At 46.4% G+C, this 16,743-nt stretch overlaps 1 protein-coding gene across 1 annotated transcript in view; it reads right to left on the bottom strand.

Annotated features, from left to right (window-relative positions):
* The window catches only part of LOC140404691 (latent-transforming growth factor beta-binding protein 2-like), a 685,726-nt gene that overhangs the window by 531,637 nt on the left and 137,346 nt on the right, over positions 1–16,743 (bottom strand). Inside the window, exon 4 of the mRNA XM_072493356.1 lies at positions 5,735–5,931. Within this exon, the coding sequence (XP_072349457.1) occupies positions 5,735–5,931 (197 nt within the window). The remainder of the gene's footprint in view (positions 1–5,734; positions 5,932–16,743) is intronic.

Raw genomic sequence — 16,743 nt, 5'->3', positions numbered from 1 at the left:
AAAGACAACTAGGTGCTTTTCACAGTAACTTCACTGCAGTGTTAATGTAAGCCTACTTGTGACAAGAATAAAGATTATTATTATATTAGCTACCCTCCAATCTGTAGAAACTGTTCCAGAGTCTACAGAATCTTAGAAGATGACCACCAATGCATCCACTATTTCTGGGGCTACTTCCTGAAGTGCCATGGGATGTAGAGTATCAGGCCCTGGGGATTTATTGGCCTTCAATCCCATCAATTTCCCCAACACCATTTCTCAACTAATACTGATTTCCTTCAGTTCCTCCCTCTCTTAACCCTGTGTTCCGTAACATTTTTGGTACGATATTGGAGTCATCCTTTGTAAAGACAGAACCAAAGTATGCATTTAGTTGGTCAGCCATTTCTTGTTCTGTTACGAATTCCCTGTTTCTGACTGTAAGAGACCTAATTTGTTACGTGCACGTCTGCCTCATCTGTCCCATGCTATATATAGCCTCTTCCTCCGGAGCCATAGCTTCCTTTCCCTCAGCGAGGTCAGCCATCTCAACATCCTCATTATTGACAGAGACGTGCAGTTCCTCCATTTCTCACCTGGCAACCCATCATCCCTTTGTAGTGCCATGTTGTGTAGAGCGTAGCAAGCTACAATGATGCACGAGACCCTCTGGGGAGAGTGCTGAGAGTGCCGTCTGACCTGTCCAGGCATAGAGAACACATCATCAAGAAGACCAATGGTCTGCCCAATCAATGAGCCTTTTGCAGAAGGAGCAACATTATACCACTGCTCTGAGGCACTTTGTGGCTGGCAATCAGGCTTTATCAGCCATGTTGTTTGCAGGAAGCCTTTGTCACTGAGGAGCCAACCCTGGATACACTGAGGGCTCTTGAAGATCTGTGGTACCTGCAAGTGACTAGATATGCGAGTTGTGGGAGTTTCCAGGGTATCTCACATATACCTGCATAATCTGCTTCTGGTGGTTGAAGACCAGCTGCACATTGAGAAAGTGGAACCCTTCCCTGTTGACAAATTGTAGTGTCTGTTCTCAGGGCGATGGTGCCCTGAACCTGTGGGAATCCACAGATGGCAGAAAATCCCACTGCTCTGGCAGTCTGACTGGTTTAATCTGAGGAGAACTGGATGTAATTGTGCACCTTGCTAAATAGGCTGTTCATAACATCTCAAATGCATTTATGAGCAGATACTTGAAAAATAGATCCCCAGTGGAGACCTGGAAGAGCCACTCATGAAGAGGTTCAGAGCGGCCGTCACTTTTAGAGCCACTAGCAATGGGCAGCCTCCCAGTCCCTGAGGCTTCAGCTACTCCCAGAGAAAGTGGAAAATGTGAGATACCACATCCCTAGACATGCAAACGCATCAATGGCACTGTCTCTTGCTCATCTAGAGGTATGAGGGTGTACTTTTGTATGCTCATGGCCTTCCCAGATACCTCCACTCAATGGTCTGTCAGCCTCAGTTTCTGGGGGCCCCACTGGCGCTTGTTCATCAGAGTTAGGCATTTTCCTAGCTCAGCCAGGAGTGGATGGGTCTTTCTTCTCCTCCCTCTTAGTTGCCTGATTGCCAGGATGAAGGCAATATTGTCTGCTTCATCCATGAGGCACTCATGCTTGTACCCTTGGAATCATTCCAATCATTCCATCCCCATTGAGCTATTTGGAGTGCTACAGCCTTCTGAATCACCAGCAGTGAACCCACTCCCTTCTGCCCCCTCCCCCCAACCAAATGGCACAGACATGACAGGTCTTTGTCACAGGGGCTTGGATCTAACTGAGTTTTGCAAGGTGAGAGTGGCCTCAGTCAGGGCACTGTCAGACTGTATACTTCGGATTACACAACAGCTCTAACTTGTAATTCATGTTATGAGAGTATTGTGGGGAGGGACTTTCGAAAGGGAATTCATTGAATGTTTACAGGAGGGCTTTTTGGAACAGCTTGTGATGAAGCCCACGAGGGAACAGACGATTCTGGACTTCGTGTTATGTAATGAGCCAGACTTGATAAAAGATCTTAAAGTAAGGGAACACTTAGGAGGCAGTGATCATAATATGGTAGAATTCAGTCTGCAATTTGAAAGAAAGAAGGTAGAATTAGATGTAAAGGTGTTACAGTTAAATAAAGGTAACTACAGGGGCATGAGGGAGGAACTGACGAAAATCGACTGGGAGCAGAGCCTAGTGGGAAAGACAGTAGAACAGTAATGGCAGGAGTTTCTGGGAGTAATTGAGGACACAGTACAGAGGTTCATCCCAAAGAAAAGAAAGGTTATCAGAGGGGGGATTAGGCAGCCATGGCTGACAAAGGAAGTCAGGGAATGCATCAAAGCAAAAGAGAAAGCCTATAAATGTGGCAAAGAGTAGTGGGAAGTCAGAAGATTGGGAAGGCTACAAAAACAAACAGAGGATAACAAAGAGAGAAATAAGGAAAGAGAGGATCAAATATGAAGGTAGGCTAGCCAGTAACATTAGGAATGATAGTAAAAGCTTCTTTAAATACATTAAAAACAAACGGGAGACAAAAGTAGACATTGGGCAGCTCCAAAATGACGCTGGTAATCTAGTGATGGGAGACAAGGAAATAGCTGAGGAACTAAATAAGTACTTTGCGTCAGTCTTCACAGTAGAAGACATGAGTAATCCCAACAATTCAGGAGAGTCAGAGGGCAGAGTTGAATATGGTAGCCATCACAAAGGAGAAAGTGCTAGAGAAACTAAGAGGTCTAAAAATTGATAAATCTCCGGGCCCAGATGGGCTACATCCTAGAGTTCTAAAGGAGATAGCTGAAGAAATAGTGGAGGCGTTAGTTATGATCTTTCAAAAGTCACTGGAGTCAGGGAAAGTCCCAGAGGATTGGAAAATCGCTGTTGTAGCCCCCCGTTCAAGAAGGGAACAAGAAAAAAGATGGAAAATTATAGGCCAATTAGAAGAACCTCGGTTGTTGGTAAGATTCTAGAATCCATCGTTAGGATGAGATGTCTAAATTCTTGGAAGTGCAGGGTTGGATTAGGACAAGTCAGCATGGATTTAGTAAGGGGAGGTCGTGCCTGACAAACCTGTTAGAGTTCTTTGAAGAGATAACAAATAGGTTAGACCAAGGAGAGCCAATGGATGTTATCTATCTTGACTTCCAAAAGGCCTTTAATAAGGTACCTCACGGGAGACTGCTGAGTAAAATAAGGGCCCATGGTATTCGAGGCAAGGTACTAACATGGATTGACGATTGGCTGTCAGGCAGAAGGCAGAGAGTTGGGATAAAAGGTTCTTTTTCGGAATGGCAACCGGTGACGAGTGGTGTCCCGCAGGGTTCAGTGTTGGGGCCACAGCTGTTCTCTTTATATATTAACGATCTAGATGACGGGACTGGGGGAATTCTGGCTAAGTTTGCCGATGATACAAAGATAGGTGGAGGGGCAGGTCGTATTGAGGAGGTGGGGAGGCTGCAGAACGATTTAGACAGTTTAGGAGAGTGGTCCAAGAAATGGCTGATGAAATTCAACGTGGGCAAGTGCGAGGTCTTGCACTGTGGAAAAAAGAATAGAGGCATGGACTATTTTCTAAACGGTGACAAAATTCATAATGCTGAAGTGCAAAGGGACTTGGGAGTCCTAGTCCAGGATTCTCTAAAGGTAAACTTGCAGGTTGAGTCCGTAATTAAGAAAGCAAATGCAATATTGTCATTTATCTCAAGAGGCTTGGAATATAAAAGCAGGGATGTACTTCTGAAGCTTTACAAAGCACTAATTAGGCCCCATTTAGAATACTGTGAGCAATTCTGGGCCCCACACCTCAGGAAGGACATACTGACACTGGAGCGGGTCCAGCGGAGATTCACACGGATGATCCCAGGAATGGTAGGCCTAACATACGATGAACGTCTGAGGATCCTGGGATTATATTCATTGGAGTTTAGGAAGTTGAGGGGAGATCTAATAGAAATTTCCAAGATAATGAATGGCTTAGATAGGGTGGACGTAGGGAAGTTGTTTCCATTAGCAGGGGAGACTAGGACCCGGGGGCACAGCCTTAGAATAAAAGGGAGTCACTTTAGAACAGAGATGAGGAGAAATTTCTTCAGCCAGAGAGTGGTGGGTCTGTGGAATTCATTGCCATAGAGGGCGGTGCAGGCCGGGACGTTGAGTGTCTTTAAGACAGAAGTTGATAAATTCTTGATTTCTCGAGGAATTAAGGGCTATGGAGAGAGAGCGGGTAAATGGAGTTGAAATCAGCCATGATTGAATGGTGGAGTGGACTCGATGGGCCGAATGGCCTTACTTCCGCTCCTATGTCTTATGGTCTAACCCCCGTGACCATCAAAAATCCTCTTATTGTGCTGGAGGAGCATCACCTTCAGATTTCCATCCCTCCAATATTCTCTTTCACCCCCTCTAATCCTTAATCTTTGATTCTCATAGTTGATATCCCTGTCCTCCCTACTGAACCATTTGAATATTGATGTCCCAATGCCCCTTGTAGACCTGATCCCTCCCGATCTTGACGCCCATTGTACTGTAACTTACTCCCACCCGCCCATGAGACCATTGACATTACCTGTTCCCCAAATACAGGTTGCAGATGCCTCTGCTAATTGTGACAACTGTGGCTCAGTACAATCAACCCCCAGGACTGATGTACATGAGAAACTGACCATGTCCTGTGTACTATGCTGGACACGACTGACAACATAGGATTGACAGGCTCTCTCCCTCCTGGGACTGACACAAGCGTGCCAAGGTCAGCCCTCTGAAGTGTGCATAATTGCCCAGGATTGTCTCTGCTTTTGTGCCCCAACTAATTCCCATCATGGGTCTCTGTGCTCTCATACCCAATCATTCCCCCGCCACTCAAGCCTTTGCAATCCAACACCTTCCACCCACCCCGCCTTCCCGTTGATCTAAAGTGGTAAGCTTTGGTTCTGACACCACCCCGTCTTTTGAGTTTCTGCCGATCTTGCTTGTGCAACCTTGGCACAGAGTTGGAGCAGCATTGAGTGCAGTGCAATGAAAGGTAGGCAAATGTACCGCAAAGTCATGAGTGAAGCTCGCCAGTTGCACGCCATTTATATCTGGTTGTGATTCACACCACTCTAATTAGCCGTCAGCATGGCCATTTGATCTGGAGTGGGGGCGTGATTCTGACGAGCTGCCCCTTCAGTGAGTATTAATGAGTAACAAATGCATTCAAATGCAGTTCTGACATGACGTGGCAGGCTACCCGACTTGCCATGCAAGTCATTAGTGGAAAATCGCCGACTTGCTGGCGGGAAACTGATTTGTGGCCCTTCTCCACACTTTCCTGGACTGTCTGCCATGATGCCCACCATTGACAGGAACAGAAAATTCCTCACATAGTCCCTTCTAGGCTGGTTAAATGCTCTTCCGCTTCCAAACTCATTTTGGGGGAGCATTAAATGCCACCCAATGTCTCTATCTAAACCAATTGGAAATCTGGAGAATGGAAGCTTGGAGGGGGATAAGTAACAAACTCACAGAACTGGGGGGCATACTTTAGAACCCCTTGTCCTACAACTGTTTGGTTTCAGAATCATTGGCGTCAGTCCAAAGCCAGTTGTATGCCTATCATTTTAACTGATAAGTTGACAGACCAGATAGGTGAAGACAAAGAGCCAAACTTATAGGAAAATAATTTGGGAAGTTTACTAAATTGTGTCCCTCAAGAAAAAGTTTATGAAACAAGCCTACAAGATTCAAAACTGAGAGATATTTCTGTTACTCACCTCGTGGCAATGCATTTTTATTTTCTGCCAACACTTGTCCATTTGTAGTATAATGGTTCTGAACTGATGTCTGCCCATTGCCATTAAATAACGCATTGGAGAGTAACTGTCCATTTCCATTTGACAGGTGTTTCACAGTGCGTGATGTTCCTGATGATTGCTGAGTACTACCGTGCTGTCCGTGTCTATGCTGTGTACTGTTGAAAGAAAGAAAATCATAAATCAATCTCAAACCATATAAAAAATATAAGAAATAATGATGTTTTGTAAATAACAAGCACTTGAGGGAGATGACAGATTTATTCTGGAAAAACAGCCAAGCAAAATGTATTCAGTTAAATATATAAGAAATAATTTCAAAAACACTTCAAAAATACCATTACATAAGTAAATAAAATAGAAGGTTCTGGGAATACTCAGCAGAGAAAATGCAGCATCTGTGGAGAGAGAAACAGGCCTGGATTATCATCATTGAGTGGAGTAACAGGTGTTGGGAAAATTCCTGGCTCTACCCACCCTTCCCATGAGAAAGAGCCCAGAGGGATGCAATTGGGGAAGTTAGGTGTTGACTGGAGCTCGGCCAGCCAACCCGAGAAAATGGTCAGAGGCAGCCACGAAATGAGGCAGGCTATTTAAAAGGCATGCTTCGGTGTTGTGGGACGTTATGCCAGTTAAAATTAAAACAAAAAGGCCCTCCAGTCCTCATCCCTCACACTCACCTCCCATGATCCACCAATACCACCTCATGTCTCACACCCACTCCCTATGGCCATCATGATTCCAAATCAAGATATGTTCCCCAAACAATTCCTATGTCCTCTCATGTTCCACCCTCTGCCAAGGTATATCCCCAAATAACCCCTATGGCCACTTGTAGCCCCAGGTCAAGGATTTTTATGGTCTCAGCCAAGCCTTATTATGTATTACTGGCTGAGAGCCCAGAATTCATTAGTCTGTTAAAACACCTTAGCCCCAGAGAAAACACTGCTTGATTGAAAGCTCTCATTCTCTGATCTCTTCTGTCAACTGCACAATGTTTAATTACACATGTTTAAGCTGTTTCAAGTGCTTTCAGTTTCAGCTATTGAAACTTGAAACGGTCAGAATGATTGACACTTTTATTGCCCTGCAGTAAAAAGGAGTTTTTAAAAAAATTACAAACTTATAAATTATTAAAGCTTTTTAAAAACACATCCTCGTGATTCAGTGGGGGCATGATGACATAGTGGTTAGCACTGCTGCCTCACAGCGCCAGGGTCCTGGTTCGATTCCGGCCTTGGGTGACTGTCTGTGTGGAGTTTACATGTTCTCTCCAGGGTGTCTGCATGGGTTTTCTCTGGGTGCCCGGTTTCGTCCCATTGTCTAAAAATATGCAGGTTGGGTGTATTTACCGCGCTAAATTGCCCCTTAATCTCCAAAGATGTGCAGGTTAAATGGATTGGCCATGATCAATGCACAGGATTACGGGGATAGGGCGGGGGAATGGGCCTAGGTAGAGTGCTCTTCCAGGTGGTCGGTGAAGACTCGATGGCTGAATAGCTTCCATTGGCGCTGTTTCTATGGATCTGTGGTTCTACAGACTAAAAAGTGGGTCAATCAACATGAATTTGCCACGACATAGAGACATTAAGGGCTATTTGGGGGGGGGGGCATACCTTGGCATGGGGAGTATGGGGAGGATCCTTTGAACGTACCTTTTAAAAGATTACGTCATGCAGACTAAGGTTGACGACAACTCCGTAGAGGACTAGGACATGGCTATATCTGAAATGAAGCCAGCCAGATTGGGCGTGTAGGGAGCAGACATTTGATCCAAACCAGCCAAAACCCTTATAAGTCACTCCCAGAATCAGAAATCCTGGGAATGGGGTCAGGATTTGGGTCCCAGTCACCATTCTTAAAGGCTTGCTTATTCCTGTTGACTCGGTGAAAACACACCTGCATCTTTCAGGTCTGTAACCTTACATCGCAGACCTGAAATATTACCCTATTTCTCTTGCCACAAATGCTGCCTGACCTGCTGAGGATTTTCAGTATTTGCTGCTTGTATTTCAGATTTCCAGCATTGACAGTATTTTGTTTTAGCTCGACATGAGTCATGTTTGCTACAGATAAACATATGCCTACCTGTTTTTTATATTAATAAATGACTGAAATATTAAAGGGGTGTTCAATTATATTTGATTCCATTATATTCAATTGTGACCTGCTGTACTCCATCAGGACTCCATCAAAATAGAGGGACTGGAGCTGAATGTAAAGACTACAGCACTGACCTTGTCCACCGACAAGAAATCTGGGGACAATCCTACCATGGCTATATCTGGAAGTTCCAACGCATTTTCTCATCAGGCTGTTAAATGCCTGGCACCAGGGCTTTGGTACCTTTTAAGGATGAAGATCCCACTTTCAAGAGCTGGCAGTTAATTAGGGGCTACAGCTGGTACTGCAGTCAGTCCAATGCGGCAAAGATGGAAGAGGTCATGGAATGGAGTGTGGAATGGAATATGAGGCTCACTGGGGCCAGTGAGGCAAGCTGCAGGGAGGTAGTGGTGGAAGGCAGAGGGAGGTTATCATCAATGAGATCGAAGGCTGGTGTTTCCAGCAGGATGCCCTCCGTTGACCACAGGTTGCCCGATCAGGAGATGCTCCCCACATTCATTTTCAGCGCACATGGAGACCGTCAGCTTTTACTGGGCACTTCAGGGCATCAATTGGTCCCCAGACAGGAAGGCTGTTTTGACCCTTCTTGACCCCTGACTGAATGGCAAGGTGTAAGGAAGACAATGGGTACTCCGTACCCTGTCTTCACTCCCTATTCTATGGCAACCCCCACACAACCCCTCCCTCTCAGCCCACTTTGAGGATAGAATTAAATTCTGCCTCTTGCATCAAGGAGCTATTTTGTGTTAACTTTCTATTCACTTAAACTGCAATGTAATCATGTTGCTGGTACTACCTTGACACTTACTAATTTCTCACGATGACAACATATTTTCAAGCATTGTCAATATTACCAATGCAGACTATGAATAGCAGTTCCATTCATGATTCTACTGTGGCAAATTTTCATGGTAGTACAAGAATCAGAATAATTTCATTAAATTATTTATATCAATACATTTTCACAAGGAAATGAACAGGAAGAAATATGAATCATCCCATTTCTGCATTTGAAAATATTTAGAAAAATAATCTAAATTTATTCTGCCCCTACTTCCTCATCTGCGGAGTATAAAAAGCTCCTGTCTAAGCCACTTACAAGTGTTCTGGTCACTAAAAATGAAATGTTCCTTTAAAATGCCTAGGACCATAATTGGAAACGAGACTGAAAAAGTAATGAAAAGTATCTGCCAATCGGATTTCCTCAAACAAATATATGGAAATGAAGTAGCTATTAGCCATGATCTAACCGAATGGCAGAAAAGGATCTGGGGGTCGATGGGTCTACTCCTGTTCCTACATTCCTAATTATCAACAGAAAGAAAAATCAAGGTACAGAAAAATACTGCTGTCTCTGTGCAGCTTACTAAACAAGGAAGGACAGGATCATAAATTTTTGACTGAGGGAAAACCAAAACATGCACAAGAATTATCATACGTAACACTTATCCATATCCAGGATTTAATTTCATTTATATCTGATTATCATGGAGCTTATGACCCATAACCTTTGAGCTGCAGGGCATTCATTGGCAATCTCTGCTTCAGCGGATTGACCAGAAATCACAGTCGCACGATCTGGTTGTATGGATGATGTTTCCTCTCGCAATAATTCTGTCATACAAGGTACTGAAATTGGTATGTGCAGATAACTGATCTGCATGTTGGCTCCACACCAACTCATCTTCAGTTTGTACTGTATAGGAAATTGGGCCAGTTTGAGCCAATACAATTGCAGGAACCCACTTATTGTTAGTGGTATATCTACAAGCCAACACTTGCTCTCCTTGTTTAAAGAAGTGTCTTCTCAATTTACCTTCTCATGATCTGCAACTGATCATTGCATTCTACTATCTCGGACGTCTCTGGTAAGAGTAGATGAAATGTAGTCGTCACTTTCTTTTCCTTAGTAGTAAAGCTGGGGAACTCTCTGTCGTCGCATGTATGGTGTTGCAATACATTTCCAAGAACCTGTTCAAGCAGCGATGTAATGAACCTTGGTCCTTGTAAGCTTTCAGTGCATGCTTCAAGGACTGAACACACCTTTCGGCTAAACCATTCGTGGATGGATGGGAAGGTGCTGATTTTATGTGTTGGATACCACTCAACTTTAAATAGTCCTCAAACACCTGAGCCGTGAACACGATTTGTTCTGGTTTCCCAAATCTAGCAAAAATCTCATCAAGCTTTTCAATGGTTTGTTCCGCGGTTGTTGATTTTCAGCAGGACAACCTCAGACCACTTGAAATGTGCATCTACTACGACCATGAACATGTGCCCCTCATATGGACCAACAAAGTCAATGTGTAGACTTTGTCAAGGCATTTCAGGTCACTCCCATGGATACAATGGAGACAACGGTGGTAGGTTCCTTACCCGCACACATGACTGGGACCGTCCTGCTTTTCCCTCATTGTGGGCATCAATTCCTGGCCACCAAAAGTAGCTCCGTGCAAGTTCCTTCATTCAAACCTTACCTAGGTATCCTTCATTTAATTGTTCCAATGTTTTATCACATATTTGCAAGAATTATTACTCTCATACCCCACAACAGGCACCTGCCTTGTACTGTCAACTGGAGTTTCCTGGAAATATATGGCTTTAATTCAGGAAGTGTTCCCGCTATCCTCCCCTTTTGTACAATTTCAGTACCTTTCCCATCACGGGATCATTTCTGGTATATCGTTGGACCTGAGCTGAGCTGCAGTTACTGGAACGTGTTCTATCTGTGCACAATAGAGGATATTTTCCCTACTGGCTGATATCTGACCAGCATGCAAAAGCAAACTTTAAAAAATATTTTTTTTTATTAAAGGCATTTTACATATGTACAGAGAAATATCAGAAAACCAAAAATCTACAGGAACAATGAACACAGGCCTTCAACAATTCCTGATACCAAGCCCACAACTCTCCCTGCCCCCTTGATTTAGCCCCCTTAACTCCCCCCCCCCCACCAAACAGCAAAGACTACCCCAACCGCCCCCCCCTCCCCCCAACACCTTGGGCGGGATTCTCCACTCCCGCACCGAAGTGCCCACGCCGTCGTGAACGCCGTCGAGGTTCAGGACGGCGCGAAACGGCCCCTATCCCGACCGATTCAGGGCCCAATAATGGGCTAGGAGCGGGGCCGCGTCATTTACACGCGCCAGGCCTTGTCGCCGCGTAAAGGCGGCGGCGCATACATGCCGCGGCCAGCGCCGCATAACTGGCGTCACCCGCGCATGCGTGGGTTGGCCTCTCAGAGTCCGCCCCGCAAGAAGATGGCAGACGGATCTTGCGGGGCTGCAGAAGAAAGGAGGTCCTCCTTCAGAGAGGACGGCCCGACGATCGGTGGGCACCGATCGCGGGCCACCCCACATTTGAGGTACCCCCCCGGTGCAAGATCCCCCCTCCCCCCCTGCAGGCCCCCCCCCCCAGCGTTCCCGCGCTGTTCCTGACGGCAGCGACCAGGTGTGGACGGCGCCGGGGGGGAACCCGCCGTTTTGGGCTGGCCGCTCAGCCCATCCGGGCCTGAGAATAGCAGGGGTGCCGGAGAATCGCCATTTTGGGTGTCTCGGGCGATTCTCCGGCCTGCGGCCCGCTGGAACCCGACGGGCCATTCCCGCCACTTGGGAGAATTGCGGGAGGGCGTCGGACCGGCGTCGCAGGAAATTTTGAGGGCCCAGGCGATTCTCCCAACCGGCGCGGGAGTGGAGAATCGCGCCCCTTATTTCACCTTGAAGAAATGGATAAAAGGCTTCCACCTCTGAGGGAACCTCTCCTCCGTCCCCTGTAAGGAAAACTTTACCTTCTCCAAATGTAGGAATTCTGCCCGGTTGCTCACCCACACCCCTGCCTTTTGGCAGCTCCGAATCTCACCAGCACAATAAAATCCGTCTCTGGGTTATCAGGGAGGCAAAGGCCAATACATCAGCCTCTCTCCCCACCTGGATTCCCGGATATTCCAACACACCAAATATCACCACCTCTGGACTCGGGGCCACCCCTACACCCAGAATCTCGGACTTAACATTCAAGAACCCCTGCCAGAATGCCCTCAACTTTGGACACACCCGGAACATATGGATGTGATTCGTGGCCCCCGCACAGCGCCCACACGTATCCTCCACCCGTGCAAAGAACTGGCTCATCATTGCAACCGTCATGTGGGCCCTATGCGCCACCTTAAATTGGATGAGACTTAACCTTGCACACGACAAGGACGCATTGATCCTCCGCAGGGCTTCCTTCCATGTCCCAGCCCTCATCTCCCTGAAACCAAGCCCACAACTCTCCCTCCCCCCTTAATTTTTCCCCCTTATCTCCCCCCCCCCCCCCCACCCACCAAACAGCAAAAACTACCCCAAACCCCCTACTCCCAACACCTTATTACTTCCAAAGTTGAGATGTTAAGTCCAAGATTCTGGATGTAGAGGTGGCCCCTGCCCAACTCCTCCCATTTGCGACTGATCTCCTCCGTTGGAGATCTCTCCCTTTCCATCAACCTTCCATAAATGTCTGACACTTTTCCCTCCCCAATGTTAGCCTCAGACAATAGCTCATCTTGCAATACCGGAGGCCGAAGACCCGGGAAGGACGGCACCTCTCTCCTCACAAAGTCCCTCAGGTATCTAAAGCCATTCCCCTGAAGCAACTCATACATTTTCTCCAGCTCTTCCAGGCCTGCAAACTTATCCCCTATAAACAAGTCCTTACATTTTCTCCAGCTTTTCTAGGCCTGCAAACTTGTCCCCTACAAACAAGTCCTTAAAGTACTCTATCCCCACCTGCCGCCACCACTGGAATCCCAGCCCCGCCAGCACAAACCTATGATTGTCACATATTGGCGCCCAGAGAATGCCTTCCATCCTGAAGTGTTGCCTGCACTGGTTCCAAACTCACAATGCTGAGACCACCACCGGGCTCACAGAATACCGGGCAGGCAAAAATGGAAGAGGCACCAACAACAGTGCCCTCAAACCCGTCCCCCTCCAGGACGCTGCCTTCATCCGCCCCCTAACCGATCCCTCCATTTCCTGGTCATTGCGATCTACCCATTTCCTGGTCATTGCGATATTCGCCGCGCGATAAAGTTCATCAAACTCGGCGACGCCAGCGCCCAGCCCCGCCTCATCCCCTCTCCAAAACACCTTCCTCACCCGCGGGTTCTTCCCTGCCCAGACGAACCCCGAAATTATTAAATTTAAAAAAAAAAGAATTATCCCATTCACCTTCCTAAAAAAAGGACTTGGGAACAAAGATGGAGAGGTTCTGGAACACAAACAAGAACCTGGGCAGCACCGTTATTTTAACCGTCTGCACACGCCCAGCCAGTGACAGCTGCAACACATCCTTAAAGTCTGCCTTCATTCTCTCCACTAGTCGATGCAGCTGTGTCCTGTATCACAGGATACCGGAAACTCGCCCCCTCACCCGGTACAGCAACCAACTCCCCATACCTCCTCTCCTGCCCCCGAGCATTAATCGGAACACCTCGCTTTTCCCCATGTTTAATTTATACCCCGAAAAACAGCCAAATTCCCTCAGGATGGCCATGATCCTATCAAAGCTGCCCACCGGGTCTGAAGATTGCCCGCATCCAACAAAACTCTGTGCTCCACCCACCCCACTCAATCCCTCCCCACCCCCTCGACGCCCTAAATGCGATTGCCAGTGATTCTAACGCCAAAGCAACGGGGCAAGCAAGCACACCTGGCTCGAGGCAAAGGCAAACATAAAATGCATTAGCATTGGCATGGCTCTTTGACTGATGCTATTTGATCTCGTAGGAATGTGGAGATAACATTAAAGACCATCCTTGGAGTCTACTTGCTGCCAACAAAAGAATACCTTTATGTGGGCCGAAAATAGCTGTTCAGAGGCATTCAGCTCATAGCTCCCACCATCGGGTAGTTGGGGAACACACTGAGAGCCAACCCCTGCCCTTTCTGATGACCCCACCTGTGCCCCCCCCCCTTCAAGAAACCCCTCCCTCCTTCATCCACCTGTGGCCTGGGATCAGTGACTATCTTAAGCCTCTGATCGCTGCAATACTGGGAGCAGCAACCACCTTCCCAGTGTTACATCTGCTCAATAAAGCTGCTGATCTCTGATTGGCCAGCAACTCCTGGCAGGCGGGACTTCCACCCTCAGGTCCTTGACCCTGTGGAATCTGGGGGTGAAGGGACACCCTTGCAGGAAAAGAACAACAAACCTTCAGTCTTTCAATGGCTAACTGACTGTTAGTAGACTGGAGGTGGGATTTCTGACCCTCTGCTTTAAGTGGTTCTGTCTCAGAGAGCTACTGGCTAACCAGAGTGGTTGGTGGTCTTGGCAGACCTCAACAAGAGGGCTGGAGGCCAAGTCTTGAAAGGCCATTGGGAAGGGAAATTTGAAGAGGAGTAACACCATGGGCAAACCCTGCAAAAGCCTAGCGGGGCTGTTAAGGAGGGACCTCTTCTCCACCTGCCTCCAGCCTGCAGAGAAAAAGCTGCAAGGCTGGGTGCTTGGTATGGACATCTCTTGCCACCAGTTAAATCCCAGTAGTATAGGATGAGGCCCTTAAGTGGTCATTACTGTAACTGCTGACTAAAAGATTTTAATTGGCGCATTGACAGACAAACCACTTGGCGTCACCCCTGCTGCTGGTAAAACTGCAGTGGTGGCAGGGGCGGGTAGGTAGGCAGTAGCGAGGTTGCCTGCTGGATTTTACATGCACCCTTCCCCTACCGCGGCATTAAATCCACTGGGAGGAAGTGTAAAATCCAACCCTATTTTGCAAATAAGGAGCCAGTATTCGAGAACTACATCAATGAATAATTATCTAATATAAAGGCAACATCAGTCATCCCTCAATATCTTACTTAATGTTTTAAATGACTTACCCGAATTAGCATAGGGCAGATGTTTTGAACAAGGACCACTTTACATAATGTTCAGAGATTTTCCTCCATAATGAGTGGATTGTGCTACCACAATCTTTCAGTCCTTTTTGGGCTTCAAAGCAACACAAGAGAAGCCGACTCAAGATGGGCTGAATTTTACATGCTACCCGGTAAGTGTTTTCCCCATGGGGAGGAGGGGCATGTAAGCTAGGATGGGCACCCATCCCAACACCTTCCCACCCACCCCCAAGCTCTTCCCCATAACACGGGGGGGGGCACTGAAATCAGCAACCTACCTGCCATAATTAAATGGTAATAAAGGGTCAATTAGACTTGTTATCAAGCCAATTGACCCTGATAACATGCTGCCCACACCATAAAATGTTTAGCATGGGCAGTCAGGTGGGAGCAGGAAACTCTAGTTTTAAAATCAAATATTTAAATGGTGGGCATCCATCCTTTGCCAATCACGGGAAGATCCTCCCCCCCCTTAGGTCAATTCCCCCTTCCTTCCTACCCACTCACTCCCTTAAACCCACCCATCCCATCCCGCTCCTCGTCCTAATCTACCCAAACCCTCTCGGCCCAAGACCCCAGACTTACCTGCTCTGGGTATTCATATGGCTTGATCTTCCTCTTCTCTGAAATCCCTGCAACGGCTACGAATACCCTACTGGCACTGCTGGGACTGATGGAACTGCCGGTAAATTAGATTGGCCAGCAGATCTAGATGTCAGGACCTCATCCCCAACGAGGGGCAAAAGTCCCACTTGGCCCTTGTTAGTCCCCACCACAGTGCTTTTTAGCTGTGGGGCGGGGCACCATGCTGATGTGTTTTCCTGGGGAGTGGTGCCTCCTCAACTCTTGAAATAGAAATGCTAAGATTTTTGACAGGTTTCTACTACCAATATGCTCACTTTATCCAAAAAATGAATTGGACATTCATCGCAAAGGGTTACAGTAATTGACTGACAGCATAAAAATGAGGCATTTTAAATTTCAAGCTCCTGTATTTATTAATCCAGAAATTGATCCAGTTATTATTTGAATCAGACAACAGCTATATTTTCTGTTTTCTCTTTATATAGATCTTCCCATTAACAAATGACACTCCTTGTATACACAGGTTTGACACAGCACATTCAAGTCCAGATTTCAACAATTCGTCTGTCCATCTTGATCAATTATGTAGAGCAGTATTTCACTGTACATTAATTCTGTCAGTTAGTGTTTACAAAGGTCAATCTGTACAGTCTCTTCAATAAATCTCAAGAGTTTTTCAGTCAAAACAATTTCTCTCAATACCAATCTGACCTAGTGTTTGAAAACCAAATACTTTGCCAGATGTTCACCATTAAATATGTATTTCAGGAAACAGTAAAATATTCTTTTCTAGAATAAAGAAGCACCAAAACTTTTATACAGCTTAATTTTGAAGATTTGGGCTATCACAGTGCAGTTTTCAATGATATTAGAATAATTTTAAAAAAGGTATTTTTAGCAACACAAGTTTACAATCATGAGATCTATATCCTTGATTAAGAAAATGGTATAATTAAGGGCTGGATTTTATGTGCCCCCACCAGGCGTGCTTTCGGTGGGGGAGCATGTAAAATAAGGCGGGTGCCAACCCCATCACCTTCCTGCCCACCCCCATGCTCATGGCAGATGGGAGGGCGCTGAAATTGGCAACCCACCCAACATAATTAAATACTCAAGATTCAATTGAGCTTGTTAAAAAGTCAATTGATGTTACGCTGTCCACAGCATCGTAGAGTTGGCGTGGGCAGTTGGGTGGGAGTTGACAAGCCATTTTGAAAACATGTTTCAAAAGGGTGTGAAGGAAAGGAAAGTACTATCTTCAAGTGGTGCCCTTTCCGCATCGGGGGGGGGGGGCCTTCTAAGATAGTACCCTTGTTCCTATCTTCCTGCTTCACAAAACCCACCATCCCCAGTCCCTTCCCTAAACTTCCCTAATCC

Source organism: Scyliorhinus torazame, chromosome 2 (genome assembly GCF_047496885.1).
Source record: "Scyliorhinus torazame isolate Kashiwa2021f chromosome 2, sScyTor2.1, whole genome shotgun sequence".
Lineage (NCBI taxonomy): Eukaryota > Metazoa > Chordata > Chondrichthyes > Carcharhiniformes > Scyliorhinidae > Scyliorhinus > Scyliorhinus torazame.
Note: the sequence above shows the minus strand (reverse complement) of the source record. Positions and strands in the feature narration are given on the sequence as shown.